At 39.1% G+C, this 27,196-nt stretch overlaps 1 protein-coding gene across 1 annotated transcript in view; it reads right to left on the bottom strand.

Moving 5' to 3' along the window:
- The window catches only part of LOC124287950 (trithorax group protein osa-like), a 153,800-nt gene that overhangs the window by 30,542 nt on the left and 96,062 nt on the right, over nucleotides 1-27,196 (bottom strand). Inside the window, 1 exon segment of the mRNA XM_046724444.1 lies at nucleotides 13,377-13,431. Coding sequence (XP_046580400.1) covers nucleotides 13,377-13,431 — 55 coding nt within the window.

Below are 27,196 nucleotides of genomic sequence, written 5' to 3'. Positions count from 1 at the left end.
CAGTATTTGTCATAATCAAATTCATGAAAATAATTTTAAAAACTCAAACTGAATGTAAACGAAAATCAAATAATCTATAAAACAAACCTTTAATAGTGCCACAAAATAGGATTAACAACAGTAGCCTAAAGTAAAATAATAATCAAGTAACACCATGCGTACCATTGGGTCTAAATCCATTTTACAGCCACAATGAAGTCCAGCTTTGAGGTAAGGAACACCACCAATAAAACATGAAAGTATCTTTGTCATTAAAAGATTTACCAAACACATTATCAGAATTCCTAATTCCCAAGCCCAAAGGTAATTGTCAAGACCTGGCTCAGCAAGGCCCTATGCTTTGAATATCATGATCTGCAAACCTCTAGACATTCTTTGTATAAATTCATATTTTCCTGACATACCGCAGAAAATGTTCTCATAAACAACCTCCCATAATACCCTGCAGCAAATTCCCGGGACCCTTATTCTGACCCCTGTTCTAGGCCCACTGCCCAAACTATATACCAAGGACCCTCCTCTCCCTAGGTCTCTTGTCTGAGAGAACCCTAGCCTCTGTAAGTGTTCTGACTACTGCATGTCCCCAGGCCGGCCTGCCTGGATTGGACTGTCCCCTGTAACCCCTTCAGACAAGCTCATAAATTGTCAGGCCCTTGTTATCAGACAACCCCGGTATGTGACCCTTTATACACAAATTACCACCCCCTTCACCCCTAGAACACTTTACACCAGCAGTTGAATGATGGGTAGTAACCTTGTAACATGCTCCCTAACTTACTTCCCCTTTTCTATTTTTTAACTGACAAAAATAACCAGTAGTAAAAAATCTGACAATTTTGGGGGCTATGTTTTACAATTATATGAAATGGAAAACTAACACAAAATATATTTTAATGACTGTTCATCGGAATGGTGAACAATAGTTATAAATATCTTCAATCTAACAAAAAACAAAAACACAATGAATTATCTTTCAGTTTCATTTTGCAATCATACTTCCATGAAGTTTGTTTTTCATTCATCAGTTGTACTACTTAACAGGAAATTGAAAATGTATGTTTCTTCTTTTCCTCCCGAACAATCTACATTGAATTTTAGTAAAAAACATTCGTAAAGCAACTTATACAAAAAACAAAACATGTACAACATATATTTTTCATGTTTATTGAGATATGAAAATATCGCTAACTGGTTATTGTGGCGGCCAGTTAAATCAAACTCAAAGGAACCACTAATTGTAGTTCATTACAACTAAACTTTGTTACATGCATTACAGGGGCGGTGGGGTAGCCTTGTGGTTAAAGCATTGCTCGCCCACCAAAGACCCATGTTTGATTCCCCATATGGTTACAATGTGTGAAGCCCATTTCTGTTGACCCCCGCCGTGATATTGTTGAATTTGCTAAAAGCAGCATAAAAATAACTCACTCACTCACACATTATAACCAATATATAGAGCAAAAGGTGAGGACCTAGAAGCCAAGAAGGTTTGCTATGTCCCTCAGTATGTGATCAGCAGGTTCCTTATAAACATGGTTAACATTTCTCGTTATTTAAACTTACTTCAGCTAATTGTAATTACAGTTTCAGTTGACCATTGACACAAAGACTTTCAGTACATCGCCATGGAAATGGAAAATCATGCAATGAGATCACAGGGAACCAAACCATAACACACAAATCGGTTTGAGAAACATGCTACTTCACCATTATCTGTCTTACATCCTAGGGAACTATAATTCTTCTACATGTTTTAATGTTCTCAACTTGTGTCATGAATGTATAACTTGTTTTGGTCACTCTCTGGCTGAAATACTGTCAATGTGACCAGAATGTTAACTCACTCACACTAAAATTCTATATATCCTCTCTGTGATGCTATTCAACGTCTTGAAAACTGTGGTACGAGTTATAGTATGTTGCCATTAAACAAGTAGCACTTATTCACCTCCCTACATACATATGACATAGATTTATGACAGATAAACACGTCAATAACCTAGTACATGAAGCAAAGGGCTCCGTGCAGACCGTATTCACCAACTAGCTCTTAATAAGCCTCTACATAGCACCTCTTTGACCCCAACACCCTCAACACTGTCAGGGCAAGATGTTAACCTAAATCTACAATTACATATAACACATTTATCTGACAATAAATTTCGTAATGCACCTTTTGCACTTGGAGTGTCAACTATGAAACAGTGCGACCCCACATAACACATCCTAACTTACACTCTGATCAATATTTTTTAGTTTGGACTGCACTTTGATTTAGCTGTATCAAGCTTAAAGCATATCCTGTACACAGGGCCCAATTTCCTTGATGAAACTTCTTTGTCTCGGATAAGCCACATGATTAATCGGTAAGAGTGGAACCAAATTCAGTGATGGATACATCACTCTAATCTTAAATGCTATGAGTTTCTTCTGCAAGGAGCCAGCCATTTTAACATACAGATACATAATTTGTGTACAGTGAACAAAAATTGCTCTTTTCTTGACTGATGCCTCAAGACATGGTAATATACATATGTTGATTATTGTACATTTGTGTTAAGCAAATATCAGACATACTTTTTCAGTTATCTAATGGTTTATATACAATTACTATCAATTTTGTTTTTTAATATATATGAAATTTTCTGTATACTGACATAGTCAACATAATACATGTTAAATTACTAAACACTCAAATATTAAATTCTTGAAATTCATAGTCACTTAAAAAACAATCAAATCTAATTTCATGTCCAATATATATATTACTTCATAGTAGTAAGTCAAAATGAATAATTATCCAATTCTTATTCATTACTTTACAAAAAGAACCCCAACTTTTTAAATTAAAAATATAACAATTTAAAAGTAAAAAAAGTTATAAAATATGACAAAAATTTGGATCAGTATTCTTGAAATATTCCTCCTTCCCAACTTTCTTCCTCCTCTTACATTCATCCTGTTGACCTACTTCCCCCTCTCCTTTCCCCCTTCCCGTGTTATCAACACCTGTCACTTGTTGTTCATATTGTCACTCCATTCCATCCAGATAACTCCTCACAGAAACTGTGTTAGTGAACTAACAGTGAGAACTTCCGTCTTCTCCTCCACAAATCACCAAACTTCATGACATCCAGTACCAGTGTCAAACTGTTCCTTTAACTCAGCTTGTAAATGTGAACCGCATTATTTGAAACCCCCACCATGTGCCCCCCTTCCTCCACGAACTGCACTCTGCTGCCCTCTGTAAACACCTGCACTACACGTGACCTACAATATCAACGTCAAATTATCACATCTACTTGGGCATACTTGGTCATAACACCCTATGATTACAATGAACTGACACAATGTCCCCACGTCTCCTCCCTTTACGGACACCAAGGGGAACTCACCTGCCCCGTACACTGATTGCATACAACATCATCCTTGCCTCCACTCCGCTCCATCCCTGGCTGCTGTAACACTTATAATCTGTCGGGGTGGCAAAAGGTCTGTTGGAAATAAGTACCAGGAGTCCTTTACGACATCCAGTGATCACATGGTCCTCCTTTTGTCAATAAACAAAGCAACGAGGGAGAGGACACGGGTTACGCCAACAGGCCGACTTGCAAGCAACAAAACCAAGCCAGTATAAATCACACCAGTGACAGATTGGTACACTTTTGTATAGTTGTATTCTACTCATATCAATAAACGCCACTATCTCAACACACGAATCCGCGCTATTTTTAGAGCCTTGTTCCATTGACTCCCTGGATAGGGTTTGTGAGCTGGAGGTCGGGGAGATGACCCCTGCAAGGGAGGAATATACTCGCTCCCCCCTCTAATAGGCCCGGTGCTTTCACAGGGGCAGGTCACCAGTCTATACTGATATACGCTGTCTTTGAAAACCCAGGCAGACGGCATATACCTCGCCTTTCAAAGGGTCTATTCACCACAGACATAAAGCTAGGCCAGGCTTAGTGTTGGGACGACACTCAGAATTCCTGAACTGTATTTTACAGGTTAAAAACACAGTCACTGAAGAGTGGAGTGGTTTGTTGAAGGTGAATAAATTTAATGGGGTGGAGGTATGAAAGGAGACAGACAAAGTTACAACAGTTTACATGCTTCAGCGACCTCCGTATGAGCTCAATGCGAGTTTGGACGCTATCGTCAGTAATGATGGCTTATTTGGATCAAGATAATAAAAACACAATTTGTGCCTAGCTGCTTCTACGTCCGCACACATTCTTACCTATTCAAAGCTCCACACAGCTATTACCTTAATGTAGGTATTGCTGTCATGTCTTGCTAATTTCTGACTTGCCACTACGTACACTAGATCTTACAACCGTTAAACCTGGCTAGGCTCTATATTCAAAGGTCAGGTGCTTATTAACAAGCAGTGAAAAGACCGCACGAACAGAAAGAGCGATTTTCATATGAGCATCTGTTCTTTGCAACAAAGGAGGTGCCGTCTTGACATATACCCACTGATATTAGTAGTTAGGGGTACATTACCTTACAGAAATTCAACAAACTTAATCATCCCTACATAGTGTAATGTGGAGTTTCAGGACAACTTTGTACAATGAGAACAGGAGTGAGTGGTGAGTGAGTGAGTGAGTGAGTTTGAGTTTGAGTACACAGCTTTTGAGCAATATTTCAGCAATATCACAGTGAGGGAACACCAGAAGTGAGTGGGCTTCACACATTTAGTACCCACTGTAGCAATATTTCGCACCCAGGTCTTTGGTGTGACAATGGGCTTCACACATTGTACCCATGTGGGGAATCGAACCACTAGGCTACCCCACCGCTTTAACCACTAGGCTACCCCACCGCCCCAATGAGAACAGGAAATACTGTTTGGTATACATTCATTATACATTCAAAATATAAATTCCATGAAAAATTCAAGCATATCTTTTGATAATTATCGTTTTTTAGCTGTAATATACTTTCAGCTAAGAATGGCAAGTAATGATATGTTTTCTTTCCATAACCATCGAATAGTCAAAATTTCTGTTCAGCACAAGAAAACCAAATAAATTGAACAAAACTGACTGGTCCATTGGACAGGTTAATGAATAAATTGCTTGGTCCCATTAATAAATGCACTGGTCCGAGACCTCGGACTTTACAACCCCTTCATTGTCTGGCAATGATCAATACAATAAGGTATCTTTACAGGAAGTAGCCTTGAACAGTAGCGGCAAGCTGAAACGGTGTCTAAGACCATGACCACCACGGTGTACCGGAGATGTGCATGAGTGTGCATTACTTGTAATACATATCTAAAATATTTTATTCAGTATGGTTAAAAAATAGCTTTGCACAGTATTCCAGTTACATAACAAAATGTCAGTTTATTGTGGGAAGAAAACCAGGTCTCAGACTACCAGTTCGTTAAACCCACAAGCACGGAGCTGGTACTGACAGACTTGGAAACATAGTTCAGGAGTACCACAAGGGAACACCACAAGGGAACACCACAAGGGGAACACCACAAGGGAACACCACAAATGGGCTTCTGTTTTGGAGAACCAAGTTTCGAACCCACCACCTTAATTAGTCTGGACTATTGCCGATTTTGATAGTCTCAGCCCATCAAGATACCATGCCACGGGTTAACATGGCTATCCTGCTCCAATGCAGTATCCCCACTGTGCAACAGGTGCTTGTTTTATGCCCTTAATGCTGAGCTCCAGGCAGGGTAATAAGTACCATCATCTGTTATGACACAGCCAGAACTGACCTACAGACCTTCTCTTGGCAGAAGCACTATCCACGGTAGTCAGGAAGACATGAACCAGTTACCTGTGAAGATCCGGGTTAGAATTGATCTTCAGTAACCCAAGCTTGTCGTACGAGGCTACTAACGGGATGTCAGGCTCACTGACTGGGTTGACACATGTCATCGTATCCCATTTGCGTAGATCGATGTTCATGCTGTTGATCCCTGGATTGTCTGGACCAGCCTCGATTATTTACAGACCGCCACCATATAGCTGAATATTGCTGGGTGCGACGTAAAACTAAACTCACTCACTCACATAAACCAGTATGTTATATCATTTGTTTGCAAGCTGCAGTCAACAAGTTTCCAGCTATAGGTCGGCGGACTATAAATAATCGAGAATCCAGTGATTGACATCATGAGCACCGATGTATGCAATCAGGATACAACGACATGCATCAGCCAAGTAAGCAAGCCTGATCACCCAGTCCAATTGCTCACTTCTTATGACACACCTAAGTTTTTACTCAAAGCTGAATTTTGAACTCAGCTGCATTTTTTAAAATAAAAAGCCCAAAAACTTAAGTATTCTATTCACCAAACTCAAATTGTCTACTATGTTTGAGTTTAATATCGATTTCAGTTCATTCTGGGAAATGTGTTTTCTCAAATTTGAGTACAAATTAGAACTTAAGTCAAAACTCAGACTTAAGTTTGTTTCGAGAAATCGGGGCCAGGGCTGCTGAAGCCCCGGATCTTCACAGGTTCTATGAACTTCTACCACTGACACTATCCAGTCTGCACTGTGTTAATGATGAGTAGATGAAGATCTGACTATCCAGACTGATGGCATTACGGGCTGTCTAAACAGGTAACAGGAGGTTCAATAACACCAATAATTAGTGGACAGAAATACTTGCTGGACACCAGTTATTAAACACAGAATCAATCTGATGAATTAACTCCACCTCATTGGACATTGATGAATCTGGAATTGTCTTGTCGTGTGGTGATTCAAGTTAAGATCAGTGTTCCATGGGAGAAAAAATCTGATCAACACAATATTTAGAAATATCTTCGTATTAAACATGGATCAATTTCACATTTTCAATTAGGTTTAAAAAAAGGTTTGGATGTATTAATTAAAGTCTAAAAAGGGTGGAAAAGAACCTGACAATAATTGCCAGATATTGAACTCTCTCAATGAATGTTTTCGTAATAAACAAGAAATAAGGAATCGGACAAGATGCTCCCCATGTGTTGAAATTCCAATTCTTGCACAATCCCACAAATCTTTTCAAAATTCACAAATGGTGACTATGGGCCAATATTCAAGTGAGCAATGAAACTTAATCTGGTACACATCCCGCAATAGACCATAATTGAGAGGCGGCAGAAGGCTGCCATACCAGCAAGCTGCAAGGCTATCTGACCTCTCCCCTAGGCCTTCTTTGCTGCGGAGGAGTGGATATTGGCGACATCAAGGAAATGAACGAGGATCGGGGAGGAGAATGACAGCGGATTGCGTGTCGCTAATCAATATCACAATGAGTGACGCACATAGCGCCAATGTCAAACAGTAATATCTATGGCTATTCCTTCAAGCCAAGATACAAAAACAATCAGTGTTGGTCCCCGTACAGACAATTAGCCTATATCTATACTTGCACCGACCTGATTGGACCATAGTTGTGGGTCACAGGCCAGACAGGTCTTCATAAAAGGATCCATGTTATTTCGAATGGAACTGAAAAGCACCATCTTCATGGAAGGAATGTGACATCCGTGGGCACACCATTAGTCGCTTGAAATTACTGTTTAGTTTAGAAAACAATTGTCTCATGAAGTGGTCCTAAACACACAATCAAGTCCTCCATATGGAAAGTTTTTCAATCTCAGGGAGTCAGCTTTACCTTCTGAACAGTTAGGGAAGTACTAAAGGATGGCTTTTGAAGAGTAAAACTTAATTGCTCTTGACACTGCATACAAAATTAGACTATGTGTCACAGAGTAGCTTGGTAATGCCTCCATCGAGTATTACTCTTTTTTTTAATCTAGAGAATGAGTAATAGAAAAAATACAATTGCTGTCTTGACCATTCCAACTGAATGAAACCAAAATGAGAAGGTTTGGTTGTTGATTAACGCTGCAGACAGCGATATTCCAGAAATATGGCAGAGGTCTGTAAATAATCGGATGGGTGAAACATGGGAGCGAAAGAAGGGGGACAAGTGAAGCAGGAGAGGTATGAATGGAAGGAAGAATGAAGGAGAATAGGTGAGGGAATGGAATGGTGAACACATGGGGAACACATGAGGCAATATAGAAAGAATCTGAATGAAATGGGAAGAATAAGTGGATTGAAGGAATGAGGGAGAACAAGTGTTGGAATGACATTAAATGAAGAGAAAGAATCTGAAAAGAAGGGAAGAATGAATGAAGGAGGGAGAACAAGTGGAGAAAGACATAATGTATGAAGACAGAAAAAATGAGTGAAGGAAGGAGGTTGGAAAGAGGTTGGAAAGAGTGACGAAGTGATCAAAAGAGCGAACCTAGAATGAGTCGGTGAAAAAGGAAAGGGAGGAAGGAAAGAAGAGAGGGATGGAGTAAAGGAAGGAGTGAGTGAAGGAGTCAGTGAGTACAGGAAGAGGGGAGTGAAGGAAGGATTGGAGGCGTGCTGAAGAGTCCTGAAGAGGGAAGGAGTGTGAGTAAAATGAAGGAAGGAAGAATTGAAGGGTGAGTGAGTAAGGTTTTACGCCGCTTTTAGCAATATTCCAGCAATATCAAAGTAGTAGACACCAGAAATGGGCTTCACACATTGTGCCCATGTTAGGAATCAAACTCAGGTCTTCGGCGTGACTAGCGAACACCTTAACCACTAGGCTACCCCACCGTCCCAAGAATTAAGGAAGGATAGAGTAAATCTTGCAAAATAAACTATACATAACAACGTCAAGACTTATAAGAACATACAATTTTGAATTCATGAAAAGTTTAAAATCAAATTTGAAAATCAAACTTTGAAACATAAACATTGTGGATCTAATAATATCACAATAAACTATATTCAAAAAACAAACTCAAAGAGATAAAACAAATTTAGTTTGCTGTAACCATAGTTCATGCATTTTGACTAAATTATACAGCAAGTGGACAGAAGCAAAAACCCAGTTCATTATCCATCAGTTCGCTATTAGCGCGTTCATTATAAACACAGTTTATTGTAGTTCGTACGTTCACCTCACCAACCTTTCTGGCTGGAAATGAAACCACTGACAGCTTGTTGGGTAGGATTACTGTAAGTGTGACTACCAGCATGAATAATTCATTGACATTCAACATTCTCCATTTATTATGAAAAAATATTTGTGATGAGAACATGAAGAGTCTTCAAGCAAAGCTACGTTTTGGTGTAAAGGGAGTGCATTTCGGGGACTACAAACAAGGATCCAGTGTCAGATCAGTGCCACGTGTCAAGTTATTTCTTTATTTGTGGTATTATCTTCATTGAGAACATTCACCGATCTATTTAAATTTGTAACACACTTGCAGAGCCTCCATGATCACCTATAAAACTCACAAACGAACAATGTAATGTCTACCTGGATTATATTTCACTTCTGGATCCACTTATATTTCCTCACAGAAGGCAAAAAAACATATTTTTCATATTGACAATAGTCAAGAATGATGACAATTTTTATGAATATACAACTTCTTTTATTATCAAAATAGATGTCGTTCTCAAGCAAGTGATATTAGAATGTGAGAACGACATTAGAATCTATGTCGAAACGTTGCCTTTCACAGAATAAAAGAAGTTGTATATCCATAAAAATTGTCATCATTCTTCATCACCTCAACTTCTCAAAATGCTCATCAAAGAAGTTGACAATAGTGACTTTAAAGAATCTGGTGTCCTTTAAACATTTTATTGTTTTATGTATTTGTTTGATGAATGACAATATATAACTGAATCCGTACAATCCAGTGACTGACATTAGGACTCATCTCCACCAAGTGGATGACAACATGCAGAGATGCCAACCCTGAATCTAAGGAAAACAGAGTCATGACTGGCTGAAAGCTCTGCCATTTTGTTTCACTTTCATACAGACTATGACTGACTGACTGAGTTAGGTTTTATGCCGCTTTTAGCAATATTCCAGCAACATCATGGCGGGGGACACCTGAAATGGGCTTCACATATTGTACCAATGTGGGGATTCGAACCCGGGTCTTCGGCGGGTTGAGCCAACGCTTTAACCACTAGGCTACCCCACGGCCCCCCATACAGACTATGACATGCAATCTGAAAAACTTCATCGTCAATAACACGCAATATACACAATCGACAAGCAAAGGATCACACACTAAGCTTCTGAATGCTTTTACCAGTGTTCACTCAAATAAATCACCGGTGACTTACGAAAATGTACACTGTAGAAATAAATTCTGATTTTTTTCTCGAAAATCGGAGTTTTTTAAAGAGAAATCGCAGAGCAGATTTTGTATTTGAAAGTAAGAGTAACTCCGCCAAAATCAGAGTGGTTGGCATCTCTGAACATGCATGAACGGAATCACTGAGTCCAACCAAATACCAATAGTCGTCTTACACCAAGCATGGGTCAATGAAGACATATTCACCCCAGACTTTACCAGGTCTGTAACTTCTTTTGAGTAGTATATGCCACTCAGTACAAACAAAGGAGCAGCACAGTTCAACCTCATACATCAAAACACTGGAGTTGAGATATTGTGCCCAAGCTATTGCAGTCAAGTAGATTTGACAGTTTTCTTGCTGAAGGATCCATTACCATTTCTCCTATCTACACCTGCTGAGCTTTGTCTGAAACACCCAGCAATATCATGGCAGGGGACACCAGAAATGAGCTTCATACATTACACATGTGGGGAATCGAACCCGGGTCTTTGGCGTGATGAGTGAACGCTTGCACCACAAGGCTACCCCATCACCCCCAGCTATAGAGTGCTGGTATCTTTGTGGTCAAACATGGAAGTTTTGGTAAGCATTTCAGGCACTAGGCCACCAGATGCCTACATTCATGCTGGACCTGTCAGCCTTGAAGCTCTATTCAGGAACACTGGAGACTTAATGGAGATGTTCTCACCAGAAGATTATTCCTGGAAATGTCACCATATAAGAATATCTATCTTCGGTGATGAAGATGGTTGTTGCTTGAGGTTGCTCTTGTAATGAAGCTGTCCTCATTATGGGTATGTTGGCCAATATATAAAAGTGACAAAACACAGTAAACAGCAGTTAAAACAACCTCAAAGAACCCATTAATTTTAGTTTGTTGTAAACATAGTTCATTATATGTACTTGACCAAAATATACAGCAAGTGGACACGACCAAAAGCCCAGTATGTTATGGGCATGTCAGCCATTATATAGAAGCAACCAAACCCTTTTCACAGCCTTTAGAAATCTCCACTAATAGCAGAGTCGATTGTACAACTCCTACCATATCAGGCGCATGTGTTTATGACACCAAGGGTTCACGTAACGGTAAGAGCATCATTTCACACCAGTGGCACTCATCATAAACATTTGACACACCTTGAACAGGTGAAAAATCTTCACCCACTGGGCGAACACATCTGGAACATAGACATTGCTTGCTGTGCCTGTCAACAATGCTTGTTTGGATGTCTCTGAACATCTCTAGGACACAAAATTTTGTTTTAAATAAAATTCTGGCAGTTATACACATTAATGGATGGATGGAGTGAGTGAGTTGAGTTTAACTCTGACCAGTAGTCCAGTAATATCATTCGAAAACGTAAACATTCACACTATTGTTTGATCAAGCAGGTCCAGCCACAAACTCAGAATACAAGTGACAAACGGTTGACACCGGTCCTCTGGACTAGCCTCACAACAGAAGTCTAAGGCTGTTGTAGACATAGATTCTATGGTGAAAATCTTAAATCATGATGAGTGAGACTCATAATTGGGGCTAATCAAGTATTCAAATGCATCAGGAAATTTAACGAAGTAATAGAAGAAAATCTCACATATATAAGAAATTGATAATCGGACATAATGTCCATGGAAAGAATTATAAATAATAATCAATATGAAAACTGTGTAATAAATACCATCTCACTTAAACTCCTGAAAAACTATAGCAATAAGTTACATACACAAACCTCAAAGTTTATACATGGGCCAGGTCCAAATTGTGTTCCAAATGCTGTATTTATTACTGATCCACACATAAATGCATCACCACACCACTGACGTGAAATATGTCAACTTTTTCCAGACTTGTTTTACATATTCTTATTTAACATAAGTTACTTCTCCAATATTTATTGACTATGAATATTTAATTGATTGATCAATAGCCAGCCCTGCTGACAGTGGTCAAAGGGCTACGGTCACTTTTTGAAACGGTCCCTAGATCTGCTCTACCAGCAAAGATGAAGGAAATGTACATCAGGTCTAACGTAACATGTTATATTTGGGATTACACTTTCATAGTAAATTACAGATTCTAGTACTTTTGTTGAGTTAAGTCCCATCCGGGATTCAAACCCACACCCTCAGAGTCAGGCACCTAATCGCAAAGTCAGCTGCCTAACCCGCTCAGCCACCACGGCTTATAACAAAAGAACTAGAATCTGTACTTTACTAAGAAAGTGTAATCCCAAATACAACATATGTTACATTTGACCACTTTCTAAATGGCATTGCAGAGCTACAGATAACTTTTTGGGTCATTGAGTTATGTACTTGCTTGTGCTTGTCTCAACTGAGTATCCTAATTTTCCTTTGAGTAACCAAATAAATTGTACTCACCTCACTCAGGCTCAATTGGGTATTTTGCCATTTTCCATTAATTTTAAAAATATAATATAGTTTAAATGTTAGTGTTTGTTATTTATATTTGATCTGTAATATGAGAAAGACTGCAAGTTATCAAGTTCATGTCCTGAAATAGAACCTCTCAATATACCGCAGTTGTTTTATCTATCCACACGCACGCAAGCAAAGATTTGACATTTTTGTGTGTACGCATGTAAAATCGCATTTATTGAGTATTTACAAATATTCAAGTGTACTTGTACGCAATAGACTTAATAGGAAATGAGTTTTCACATAAATATTTGCGTAATTTACGCAGATACACAGCTTATCTGTACCTCTGGCATTGTATATTCATAAATCAAGTCATCGAAATCCTCTCATGTTGTAAAAACATCAATAGTCAATACCCACATAATCATCACATTTAACTAATTCACTCTCAAATTAATATCAATTTACAATAGTTATTCATCCACATGAATATCAATTTCACAAACCTTAAAACGAAAAACTAATTCAAACACCATCCCATGTCGGCCATTAATCTTAAAATACAAAATATAACCATGATATCTCTGCTTATCAGTTGTTGTTTTCAAATACCATGACGAGGACCACAATCAGAGCAAGTGCACCTCTGATTCTACACCTTGTCCCGATCCACAAAACAGTCATGGTGCTACGACATTCGTAAGCCTATGATAAAATAGAGTAACAACAGTTGGTAACGTTACGAACGTATTGTGGATCGGGACCCTGTGATATAGACATATATACCATGTATATACAACTGTAGAGGAATGCCAAACTTACCATCAAAGTACCAGTAGTTGTTGTTGAGTGCATCCTGTCCCACTTCAACTGGCCTCTGCAACAGATGGAGACAATGTAAAACACTTATGTCTAATAGCAATATTCATATCAATTTGGGATTAACGCCACAAAGAACATGCATACATTCAGTTTAAATGTGTCAAAATGTACTGGGAAGGATATATTATATTTATACACCAGTTGCAGGACATTTTAGTTATTAATCAGGTTATGATTGGGTCAAGAGCCACTACATCAGAATAACTTGGGGAGCATTAAATCTGATTTAACTTTAATTGATATTGCTTAATACTCATTATTTTAATGTTCTGTTTTTCAAAAAGGGTAGAAATGTCTCTGAATGTGTATGGTAAAGGAATACTGCATGCTCCTTGTTTTGATAAACTTGTACAGAACAAAATATTCATTAACCTTTTGCCTCAAACAGAACATAAGGATGTGATTCATAGAAAGTTTGAGTTACTTTTTGTCATGAGTATACTGTCAAGTGGTACTATATGGTTTAAACATATTTTTATTCCGTCAATGCAGAAACCGGGATAGGCGAACAAGCCTAGTGGCTTATATAAACGCCGCTCCAGTACACGGTTCCAATATAGCTGGATACATATTTGAAATAGACGGACAAGAAAAGAATAATACTGAGACAAAATTACACTCAGTGGTACTATATGCATACAAGGGTTATTGAGTGAGTGAGTGAATTTAGTTTTATGCTGCTTTTAGAAATATTCCAGCAATATCACAGCAGGGAACACCAGAAATGGGCTTCACACATTGTACCCATGTGGGGAATCGAACCTGGGCCTTCAGCATGACGTGCAAACGCTTTAACCACTAGGCTACCCCACCACCCCTCATAAACAGAATATGAGTAAATGATTCATATAAAGTTTAATGAGTTGCAATACTTTTTGTAATGAGTATTCTGTCAAGTGTGATATATCTATACAAGGATAAGGACACATGACAGGATTGTAGGAACTATCAGCTTGTACATGAGTTCTAAAACAACAGATATTAATCCTAATGTCTTTTTTAGGCCTCTAATATCCCCTTTGTAGAAAATAGCCCTTCATAATGAGATATCAATTTTAATGTCGTTTTTATGCCTCGTATCACATACTTTTCACGACCATACTTTCGAGATACATATCTTATCCATATGTATATCATTACAGCTCCATCAACCGTGTTAGACCAGGATCGTATCACTGCTTCAGCACCAATTTATCTTGATCAATTATCAAACAGATTTTGAAAATTCATCAACTGAACAAATATATCCCACACAAAAGAGTCACAAAAATGACAGTGTCTGAATTGTCCAACATACAGTGTCCTGTGATTGGAACTCTTCAGCAAATGATCCAGGATGACAGTAACCCGAGTCAGGTTTCATGGACAATACAGCACAACGGAAGTTAAGAGCAAGACAGTATGTCTGGGAACCAGCAAACTTATTGTGACATTTCAGGAAAATTAAATCTATTTGTGGGTAAATAATCACGCCATTTCAGAATATATGGTTCCACTATTTCCATTACTGTATAAATAAAAACTATTTTGGAATCAGGCATGTTATTTTGGTATCATCTGTGATAAATATTGCACTATTTACACACACAGTATACAGGAATCGTGACGGTTTCCTAAACCGAGCTCTAACCCAGTATGGATAAAGAGAAAGGGAAACGTTATTGCTCCAATACTTATGTGGGTGAGTGAGTGAGTGAGTGAGTGAAGCGAGCCAATACTTATGAGGGTGAGTGAGTGAGTGAGTGCTATTTTGGTATCATCTGTGATAAATATTGCACTATTTACACACACAGTATACAGGAAGCTGGTGACTGTTTCGTAAACCAAGCTCTAACCCAGTATGGATAAAGAGAAAAGGAAACATTATTTCTCTAATACTTATGTGTGAGTGACTGTTTCGTAAACCAAGCTCTAACCCAGTATGGATAAAGAGAAAAGGAAACATTATTTCTCTAATACTTATGTGTGAGTGACTGTTTCGTAAACCAAGCTCTAACCCAGTATGCATAAAGAGAAAAGGAAACATTATTTCTCTAATGTGTGAGTGACTGTTTAAGTATCTAACCCAGTATGCATAAAGATTATTTCAATACCTGTTTAAGTAAAACCAAGCTCTAACCCAGTATGCATAAAGAGAAAAGGAAACATTATTTCTCTAATACTTATGTGTGAGTGACTGTTTCGTAAACCAAGCTCTAACCCAGTATGGATAAAGAGAAAAGGAAACATTATTTCTCTAATACTTATGTGTGACTGTCCAAGCTGCTAACCCAGTGATACAGAGAAAAGGAAACATTAAATGACTGTTTAATGCTCACATCATATAACATTATCTCCCATGTGTGAGTGAAGTGAAAATTTAATGTCACATCGGCAATATTTCAGCCATATTGTGACGGAGTGAGTGAGTGAACGAGGTTTTACACCACTTTTCACTGCACTGAACACCAGAAATGAGCTTCATATAGTGTACCCATGTGGGTAATTGAACCATGGCCTTCGGAGTGTTGAGCAAATGCCTTAAAAACTAGGCTACACCACCACCTCAGGCAATGTTTCATTCAGTGGACTGACTGACTGACTGAGTTTGGTTTTATACCACTTTTAGCAATATTCCAGCAACATCACGGCGGGGGACACCAGAAATGGCTTCACACATTGTACCCATGTGGGGATTCGAACCCGGGTCTTCGGCGTGACGAGCCAACGCTTTAACCACTAGGCTACCCCACCGCCCTTCATGCAATGGAGGGGTGTGTGTTAAAGGGGGTATGAACCAGAACCTGGCAACATTGTTCAAGCTCACCAAAACGAGGGACCGTGGGGTAGCCAAGTGGTTAAAGCATTTGCTCATCATGGCGAACACACAGGTGCGATCCCCACATGGGTACAATTAGTCTGTCATACAGACCCTGAAGCAAACATATCCAAGAAAACCCACGCAAGTCTAGAAAATGTGGCAAATCTAGATTTCAAAGTCTCAGGGCTCCTTTTCATTATATTTTTTAATTTTTTATTATGAGCTTTTTCTCTGTAAAATAGTTTCATTTCAGAGACTAGTTGTTAGTCTAGGGTACAATCAATGAAGCCCATTTCTGATGTCCTCGGCTATGTTATTGTTGGAATATTGCTAAAAGTGGGCAAAACTCACTCACTCACTCACAAGACACTAGGAACCTATTCCAACCTTGATCCACAGTGTTTCTGTTCATGTGGCGTTTAGAAAAATGGATCAATAAATATTACTACATATGTCATAATGCTGTTTGTCTCCAACAATATATCGCTGGACAAATATGCATCACATGGTTTTGTATTGAAAACACTTTCCAAAACTAATCAGTTACGCTCTAATTCCGGAATTTTCCTAACCAATATGTATTCAATATTTATTTACGTTAGTGCAACGGTGAACAGTCAAAGCAGGGCAGAGTCAGCTACATTGCCTATTATACCTGCATGTTTGCAATTGTCCCCAAAAATACAAACAATTTTTCATTCTGCTTGATCCAGGCCCCGTTTCAGGTCTTAGTTATAGATCACCATTACCATCTCCCTCAGGAAATGGGTAAAGCATGAAAATATTTCATTTAAATAAATAACGTCCTCAATGAAGACTTTCGTAACAGCGTATGAATTATGATGTTGAAATGCAACAGCTGCACATTACAAAGGACAAAGTTTGTTTAAACCCGCAAGTCTGGTTCCTACCGAGAATACACGTTATTATAAAACAGTTTGGTTCAGTGGGTGAGTGAGTGAGTGAGTGATAACCATCGAACTGAGCTATATTCCAGCTGTAAGACTGGTCTGTTGTTACTGAATCTGGACCAGTGAGTGAGTGGTTGAGTGAGTGAGTGATTACCATCGAACTGAGCTATATTCCAGCTGTAAGACTGGTCTGTTGTTATTGAATCTGGACCAGTGAGTGAGTGAGTGGTTGAGTGAGTGAGTGATAACCATCGAACTAAGCTATATTCCAGCTGTAAGACTGGTCTGTTGTTATTGAATCTGGACCAGTGAGTGAGTGAGTGGTTGAGTGAGTGAGTGATAACCATCGAACTGAGCTATATTCCAGCTGTAAGACTGGTCTGTTGTTATTGAATCTGGACCAGTGAGTGAGTGAGTGGTTGAGTGAGTGAGTGATAACCATCGAACTGAGCTATATTCCAGCTGTAAGACTGGTCTGTTGTTATTGAATCTGGACCAGTGAGTAAGTGAGTGGTTGAGTGAGTGAGTGATAACCATCGAACTGAGCTATATTCCAGCTGTAAGACTGGTCTGTTGTTATTGAATCTGGACCAGTGAGTGAGTGAGTGGTTGAGTGAGTGAGTGATAACCATCGAACTAAGCTATATTCCAGCTGTAAGACTGGTCTGTTGTTATTGAATCTGGACCAGTGAGTGAGTGAGTGGTTGAGTGAGTGAGTGATAACCATCGAACTGAGCTATATTCCAGCTGTAAGACTGGTCTGTTGTTATTGAATCTGGACCAGTGAGTGAGTGAGTGGTTGAGTGAGTGAGTGATAACCATCGAACTGAGCTATATTCCAGCTGTAAGACTGGTCTGTTGTTATTGAATCTGGACCAGTGAGTGAGTGGTTGAGTGAGTGAGTGATAACCATCGAACTGAGCTATATTCCAGCCGTAAGACTGGTCTGTTGTTATTGAATCTGGACCAGTGAGTGAGTGGTTGAGTGAGTGAGTGATAACCATCGAACTGAGCTATATTCCAGCTGTAAGACTGGTCTGTTGTTATTGAATCTGGACCAGTGAGTGAGTGAGTGGTTGAGTGAGTGTTTACACCGAGCCCCGGTCTTGGCAAGAGGAACGAACGCTTTGACCACTAGGGTACCCCAATGCCCCTGGTTCAAAGATGGAATACCTAATTTACTAATAACCCCATTAACCTCTGCTATGACACATTATCTAACAAACTTGAAGGTGGAATTCTAACAAGTCTGGGTACAATCTCTGTTTACTTAAAGACTCAGATGTTCCATTATACAAAAGAATAGCAAGAGACTATCGCTAGAAAAGTTAAATTCAACATATATAAAACGACACTTTACTATTAGTTTCATCCGCCAAACGTGATTCCACTTTGTGAAAAAGAGCAAAGAGAGGTGAAAAATAATATGCATGGATCACTGAAAATTAGTGATGGCACACAGCTGAGGACTCAGCTAGCCCGACACATACAGAATCATGGGTAACGGCATTCGTTCCATCTCACTCACAGACTCACTCACTAACAGACCCATCTCACTCACAGACCCATCTCACTCACAGACTCACTCACAGACCCATCTCAATCACAGACTCACTCACTCACAGACTCATCTCACTCCTCACAGACCCATCTCACTCACAGACTCACTCACTCACAAAAACACTCACTGTGTCTCACTAGCAGCAAGGACCAAATCTGAAAACTCACGGATTCCCTATGGCCAAGATTTGAGAGAGTAAGTTGGGTTTCACGTCGCAAAAAGCAAAATTCAAGAACTATGGCCGGAGACCTCCAAACACTCTACCCATGTGGGGAATTGAACATATGTGCAAACGCTTTAACCAATAGAATACCCCGCTGCCCCAGCCAAGATCTGAAAACAATCACTTAATCAGTGTCACCAAGAGCATGGACCAAACCTCAAAACAGCAAGCAGACGGCCAAGATGAAGAAAATATTACTAACTCATAGTTTTACTAACAGCATGGACAAGACTCCCTGTTGTCTCAAGGTTTCACTTCAAGTAGACGGTCACAATTTAAAAAAGTTTACTCAATCACAGTCTCAGCAATCGCATGGTTCATATCTCCACACAGCAGGTTTCATTAATGGAGACACCCAAAATTAAAAAAACACCACACACTCACTTTAACCAGTAGCATGGACAAAACCTCCAAACAATCTCACAAGGGTTCCCTACAAGCAGACGGCTAAGAATAGAAAGAAAACCATCACATGCTTTCACTAGTAGCATGGACCAAATCTCCAAACAATCTCACAAGGGTTCCCTACAAGCAGACGGCTAAGAATAGAAAGAAAACCATCACATGCTTTAACTAGTAGCATGGACAAAATCTCCAAACAATCTCACAAGGGTTCCCTACAAGCAGACGGCTAAGAATAGAAAGAAAACCATCACATGCTTTAACTAGTAGCATGGACAAAATCTCCAAACAATCTCACAAGGGTTCCCTACAAGCAGACGGCTAAGAATAGAAAGAAAACCATCACATGCTTTAACTAGTAGCATGGACCAAATCTCAAACAATCTCACAAGGGTTCCCTACAAGCAGACGGCTAAGAATAGAAAGAAAACCATCACATGCTTTAACTAGTAGCATGGACAAAATCTCCAAACAATCTCACAAGGGTTCCCTACAAGCAGATGGCTAAGAATAGAAAGAAAACCATCACATGCTTTAACTAGTAGCATGGACCAAATCTCCAAACAATCTCACAAGGGTTCCCTACAAGCAGACGGCTAAGAATAGAAAGAAAACCATCACATGCTTTAACCAGTAGCATGGACCAAATCTCCAAACAATCTCACAAGGGTTCCCTACAAGCAGACGGCTAAGAATAGAAAGAAAACCATCACATGCTTTAACCAGTAGCATGGACCAAATCTCCAAACAACGCCAGACAAACATGAATAAAAACAAAACCATCACTCACTCACTTTCACTAGCAGCTTGGACTAAAACTCCCAACAATCTCAGTAGGTTTCCATTCAGGCAGACAGCAAAGAACAAAACGAAAAAAATCATCCACTCATTTTCACTACTAGCTTGGACTAAAACTCCATACAATCTCAATAGGTTTCATTCTATGCAGACGACCAGGATTTGAAAAAACAACATTGCTCCAATGGCATTAAATATCATCAAGCCAAAAGACCCTGACAAAGAGGTGGTGTGCTAATTATTGATGGATCATGTGTAGAATTACATGAGGGTTCTTTAACCCGCATCTCTCCCTTGATAATTGACACTAACAATGCTTTTGCACCTGCCTGGCCATGCCAAAGCTGATATTATCAAATGTTTTACGAATCATTTTTCAGGTCTGCAACGATACCGTTCAAAATTGCAGACCATTTTCTACTGCTCCCAGGTCAACTGTTTCACGAACCATGGTAGTCATTTATACATATTTCAAAACTCAATCAAAAATTTAATTTCAAACAAAAATCCTGAAATTTCCTAAATACCTACATTGGAAATATTCCTTGAGTGTGACTCATTAACTAACCCTACAATATCTGGACCCTGAAGCAATCATAGCGATAAGATGTACGTAAATTCCGGATACTAACGAGGCTTACATTTATCTAAGTGCAAAGATCTACATAAATCCCATATTCTAGCATGGTTTACATTAGTCGTAGTTCTAATACCGCTATGTGTATCCAAATAAACAAAATATAGTTGATAATGTCTAGAAACATGGACATGACGTCTGGTCCCATGCATACAAACAAGCATCCATTATGATTGTACTACTACTGCTTTCAAAAGGGTTTAACTACAAATAAAGAAGACAGAGCTGAGCATTAAGACATCGCAATTAACAGGAATAAGAGCTTTTAGTTGTATTTTTTCAAATATCCTCAATAAATATCAATACAATGGATTTTCTGGAACACCAATGCTAAGATCACAAAATAAATAGAAAAAGATTATGAAGGTCTTGCCTTTTTCCCCTACAGTCAATATCTCTATATACTCAGTGATAAAAAAACGTGATCAATCTGACTTAACAATAGTGCCCTGAACATATATGGCAGAGAAATATTTTAATGACAATTAATAAATTAATCTGAAAAATAACACAGAAAAATACCATGAAAGCAAACAATGCAGTTAAGAGTAAAAATGATCAAAAATTAAATACTGCATAATTAACAGGTAAAATATAATCTTATTTTCCATGAAAGGGAAGTCAAATCGATACAAACAGATTAACAAGATAATCTTGTCAAACAGACATATCATGTAAATAAATAAACAACTTATCTCCTTAAAATCGATTAACCTGTGATAGATCACGACAGATAACACAAGCCAGGAATTTCTAATGACCCAAGTTACACCTCAAGGATGTTAATTTTGAAATATAAAAAGGCCTCTGGCAAGGGGTAAATTTACAATGAGGAGGCCTTGAACACTTAATCTAGAGCACGCTGACTGCCTTGTCAACAAGAGCCTACTCAATGAAGTCAACTGTGACGGTCAACCAAATCTACTGCACACAATGACAACACTCGACGCAGGCTCTAAACTTCTTAAGTGCACCTAACAAAAGCTCCAAGCTGTGTTCGCCCAACCTGAGAGACATTCACCTTGTTGTGTATGGTAACAAAGCGACAACCAAAACCCACCAAACTATCAATTCTTAGAACACGGTCCAGCAGTCATTGATGCGTATCGGGATTTAACTCCAAGGCTGTTTCCCACTTCCAGAATCCGCTGTACGTCTTGTATGGTCCTTGAACCAGCTAGTAAGACACTTCCGATAAACATGCTGCCATACAATGGAAGACGTGTAGGCCTTGTCATCATTCCGTGAGGAGAATTTTACCGAATATGTTCCTTACATTCTGATCATGGTCGCAGTAGTCCTAACAATGATTTGGTGGCAGACGCTGAGACAGGATGTGTCTTTTCAGTCGCGCTCAGTGAGGCGAAGCTGGATTACATTTGACTGGTAGGAGGGAAAGGAGTCGCCACTGGTAATGAGCCCTTCGCCTCAATTGATTTTGAAAAGCTGGAAGTGAGCACCTTACCTCCTATGCCGCTGTGATGATCTCTATCAGCAGGAGGTCAGATCCTTCTGGGGTCCCATCAGTACAAGCACCAGGGCTGGGCAGGGTATAGGACAAGACCACACTGTTTACTATAAACAGCCACAGAGGGAGATTGAGAGCAAATAGTATTATTTAGCCGAGGCGAGCAAGCGGCCGGCGGCGGTCGCGAGAATACAGGCTGACAGAGCGTAATGGCTGGATCAATATAGCAATAAAGCCCTATCTTTTCTTGATATGCTGATCACTTGACGGGAACCCGCACCACACATCTTCACTTCCAACTCCTGTCAGACTAGCACCGACTGCGTTTGCCCGTCTGCTTACGCGTCAAGGGGAGGTAATTCATGCGGGTGGCTAGTGCAGTCAGTTACCATTCATCCAGGTATGAGGGTGATCCATGGTGTCAATGATCCTCAGTAAGTCCAAGACAATAACCCTATCTTCATAAACATCAAACGGACGATGGTAATTGTCACAGGTAGCTTCACACAAAACTTAACCTCTCACAATCATAGTTACACCTCTTTCCGACTTACCTTTTGACTCAGCAGTGTTTACTTATCCTAACAGAGTGCATCGTTATCTTATCAAACCGTGACACACAAGAAGCCAGTCGACTACAACACAGCATTCATAGTGGTGACAATGTCGCACTCCACAAAGAAAGGCTAACCCTCTCAACTGCAAGCATTCACTGCCTTGTACATGCACACCTACAAACACCTCTTCAACACAAGGGCCATAAACTGTCACTGTGAAATAAACCCAGACTCTCCACAGTCAGCTGGTGTCTCCTTCATGCAAAACGATGTCATTTTAAGTGTGAATGTGAGCACGAGTGTGAGAGATAGTGAGTGAAAGAGAGACAGTGAGTGATTGCATGTGCAAACGTGTGAGGGAGTTTGTGGGTGTGCATGCACCTAAATAACTGACGCCTTTTAATGATCACAGTCAATACAGACAATCCAGTGATTTACAAGAAGACAAAGTCATCAATATCCCCACAACGACAAAATACTCTTCATAAATATGTCTACTAGTTATGATTATGTCAAATGTTTTGGTGTGTATATAGCAAAGTGGAAGTAGACTATTGAAAGGTTTTTAAGATCTGCTCCGGAAAAGAGCACTACCACCAAATTCAGTCAAAGTCAAACTTGTTGCCATGGAAATGCAAGAAATATTGTATTCAGAATTCCAAAAGTACAAAAAGGCACCAGTACACCACCAGACCTATCTAGGTGCCAAGTTTAGTGAACAAATAGTGACTGTTTTTTAAGTTCTGCTCCAGAAAGGAGCACTACCACCAAATTTAATCGAAGTCAAACTTGTTGCAATGGAAATGTATAAAATATTTTGTTCAGAAATCCAAAACTACACAAAGGCACCAGTTCACTACCAGACCTATCTATGTGCCAAGTTTGGTGAAGAAATATTGAACGGTCTTAAAGTTCTGCTCTGGAAAAGACGAATGTGCACTGATGCACCGACGGAAGGAGTCCATTTTAATACCCCCGACAAAACACGTTACGGGGGATATGAACAACAATCCACCCCAGCAGGGCACAAAGACACGCCATCATCATGTCAGCTGTTGCTGTTGGAGGTGGGGGAGGGGGCAGGACTACCATTGACACCAAGAACAAAACTTTTACAAGTGACTATTGCAAGTCTAAGGAAGGTTGGGAATTACAATGAGTGAGTGAGTTTAGTTTTACGCCGCACTCAGCAATATGCCAGCTATATGGCAGCGGTCTGTAAATAATCCAAGTCTGGACCAGACAATACAGTGATCAACTGGGAATTACAATCTCTTAGCTCTTTTTTTTCTATATTAGTCTTTTCTCAATGTCAAGACAAGAACAAAATTAAACAGCTGTGTTTATTTAACATTTCCTACACGTAAAATTTAAGCCAGTAAAAGGCAAACAAAGTAGGATTTAGCATTTCTCACAAATTTCGAACAAATTCGACAAAATGGGAACATATAGGACAAAATATGACAATAACATAAAATATGATGAAAACAAAGAGAATATACAAACCATGCAAGGTCAAGGACATGTGGTAAAAAAGTTTAAAGGCCCTAACATTCAGACTGATATTTCAAAGTCTACGCCACAGCAAATAAATCTTGACAATAAATCAGAATTATATGAAAGAAGTATTTGGACACGACGCATGTCAGAGACAGGAAAGAGAAACAAACTTCACCGGCTCCACTTACCTGGATGCATGTAGAAGGTGAGTTATTGTTCAATACACATTCTCAAATTGAATTTCTGTATTTGCTCAGCTGATTTAACAGCAAATAGACTAGAGTATCTCACTATAATAACATTTCTTGTAGGCGCACCCAGTCTGGTTGTAAGTTTATTTGAATTTCTATTATATCAGGCAGTAGCGGGACAAACAACTACATTTTTTGTATTAAATCCCGGCAATTTCATAACAGCAGATCCTTAGTAATCTGTATGGTTTAACGTCAAGAATTATTGCTTTTGCAGCCATTTCTGGTGAGTGTGTACGTTCACGCCGTTTAAAGCGATACTGTATCAAAGTACCAGATACCAAGCATACACACATATATATATCCTACTCAAGAAGAGATAAGGATCATCCCAGTCTTTTTTTCAGTCTTTACAATAGTTAGTCTGTCACAGCTAATGTACACTATATAATATCAAGCATACAGTCATAAATACCAGACTGAAGGAAGAATGATTGGGAGATTGCAGTTTAAAATCTGTAGGCAACATTTATGCTATATCTTCATGGATAACAAACTTTAACAGAAGTGTGTTTTATTCCTCTTTTAGCAATATTCGAGCATTATCACGGCAGGAGACAACAGAAATGGGCTTCACACATTGTACCCACATGGGAATCAAACCTGGGTCTTCCATGTGATGAGCAAATGCTTTAACCACTAGGCTTCCCACCCTGTCCTTGGAAGTAGTAGTTTCCCAGTAAACTGCAGTCCTGGTGAATCAAACCCTTGCATTTATAGTGTACAGCAGTGTCAATACTGAGGACTGATAAAAACAAAACGTGGGACAGAGTAATAACTTATAATTCATAATGTCTGTACTACTGAAATTTTGAGATTATAGAAAGGCGAATGAACAGCAAAGATATGAGTCCATCGGCAATTTAATCCTTCACCGATGCCATTCATCTCGCTTCCGAACCCTCAGATGAGGAAAATTGTCATCCAAAGTAGATCATTTGTTCTCAACTGTAAACATTCTACCAGCCAGGTTTCCATGGTAACTGGATGTAGATAAATGAGTTTCCACTATATATCACTAAAGAGTCAGAGATCATGCATATGTGTTTTCAAACAATCCTTTCTTTCAAATATCTTCACTGCACTGGAAATGAGACTCGGAGGTGTTATAAAATGTTAGAATATGAAACAGAACTTGGTGGCCGATTGTTGAATGATGTGTCCCCAGGGTCTATATTTGTATCTCTTTAAGCAGGAGAGTAACCACTCATCGAGTGGCTGGACTGGTGTTGTCTTCAGCCTAATGATGGAACATCTACAACGCTGGACGTCCACGGTAAGGTGGGGTCGCAATACAATTCGTATCCCGATACTGTCAGTGTGATACGATTCATATCCATATACTATCCTTCATTTTTATAACTTGATATTCTTTCTTTTTGCAGATGAGGCACAACTCTGAATCATTTGTTTCAAATTTCTGAGATTTAAGATGGGATATTGTAGAAAAGAAGCATAACCTACATTGTGAAAGTTACCCTATTTTTAGAAAATTGGGAAATACTAGATTGTTCAAAAGTTTGGTTTAGCATTTTAAATCTGTTATTCATTCACACTTTTACTTAAAAATAACTTTTAATCTGTCATATTGTACCGTATATGACCGACTATAAGTTGGATCCGACTATAAGTCGGGCCCCTTTCTCAACCCTCTAAATTCTTGCCAAAACCATGTAACTCAAGTATAAGTCGGCCCCTTTCCCCGTACGTATCGGTATTGGGTATATCAATGTCGTGACTGTTCAACACTGTAACATGACGAACGTAAACACGTATTTGTTTTGTTTTGATATTTACTGTTTCATACTAGCGGGAACACTTTGAATATGGCATAATAAAACATCCAATATAAATTGTTGGCTTACTGTGTTTGTTATCTTTTGTAAGAGCGTGTTCTTTTGCCAGCTAGGCGAACAGGCAGTTCAAGATACCTTAAACTTGTTTATTTTGAGAGCAGATTTCTGATTGGCTAATGATAAAATGAAAGGCCAATCAACAGAAGCCTTACATAACCGGTTAAGCAATCGCTTCCAAGAAAGGTTGTGTTTGTGTGAAATGACCAACTATCATTGAAAACACCATATAAGGATTGTACATCCATGAATTTTACAAAAAAATCTTGTCATAAAATACAAAATTGTATCACAGAATTGTTACACCACAAGTTACCAAGCTAGTGAGTGAGTATGGTTTTACGCCTCTTTTAGCAATATTCCAGCAGGGGACACCACAAATGGGCTTCACACATTGTACACGTGGGGAATCGAACCCAGGTCATGACGAGTGAACACTTTAACCACTAGGCTACCCCTCCGCTCAACAGCTAGATCATTGACAGGTGCATTAATAAAGAAATAATGATATTCAATACCTGAGCAAGTACATGATTGTCAACTCGGCCTTCATTGACACAACTGCTAAAACACTTCCTACAGGTATTATAGACAATACCATGAGGAAATTGGTATTAATTTCTGAAACAGTTCATAAGTTGATACCAGTGTTGATAAGTTGATAAGCTGTTTATAATTCTCACAGTCGCTGAACAAAAAATTACTTTCCATTCCACCATGCCCTACTGTAATATTAAAGCTCTGAGTGAGTGAGTGAGTGAGTTTAGTTTTTCACCACTTTTAGCAATATTACAGCAAT

The sequence above is a fragment of the Haliotis rubra genome, unplaced genomic scaffold, assembly GCF_003918875.1.
Source record: "Haliotis rubra isolate DU_JTF1 unplaced genomic scaffold, ASM391887v1 Scf409, whole genome shotgun sequence".
NCBI lineage: Eukaryota > Metazoa > Mollusca > Gastropoda > Lepetellida > Haliotidae > Haliotis > Haliotis rubra.
The sequence above is the reverse complement of the archived record's forward strand: the minus strand, read 5'-3'. Positions and strand labels throughout refer to the sequence as shown.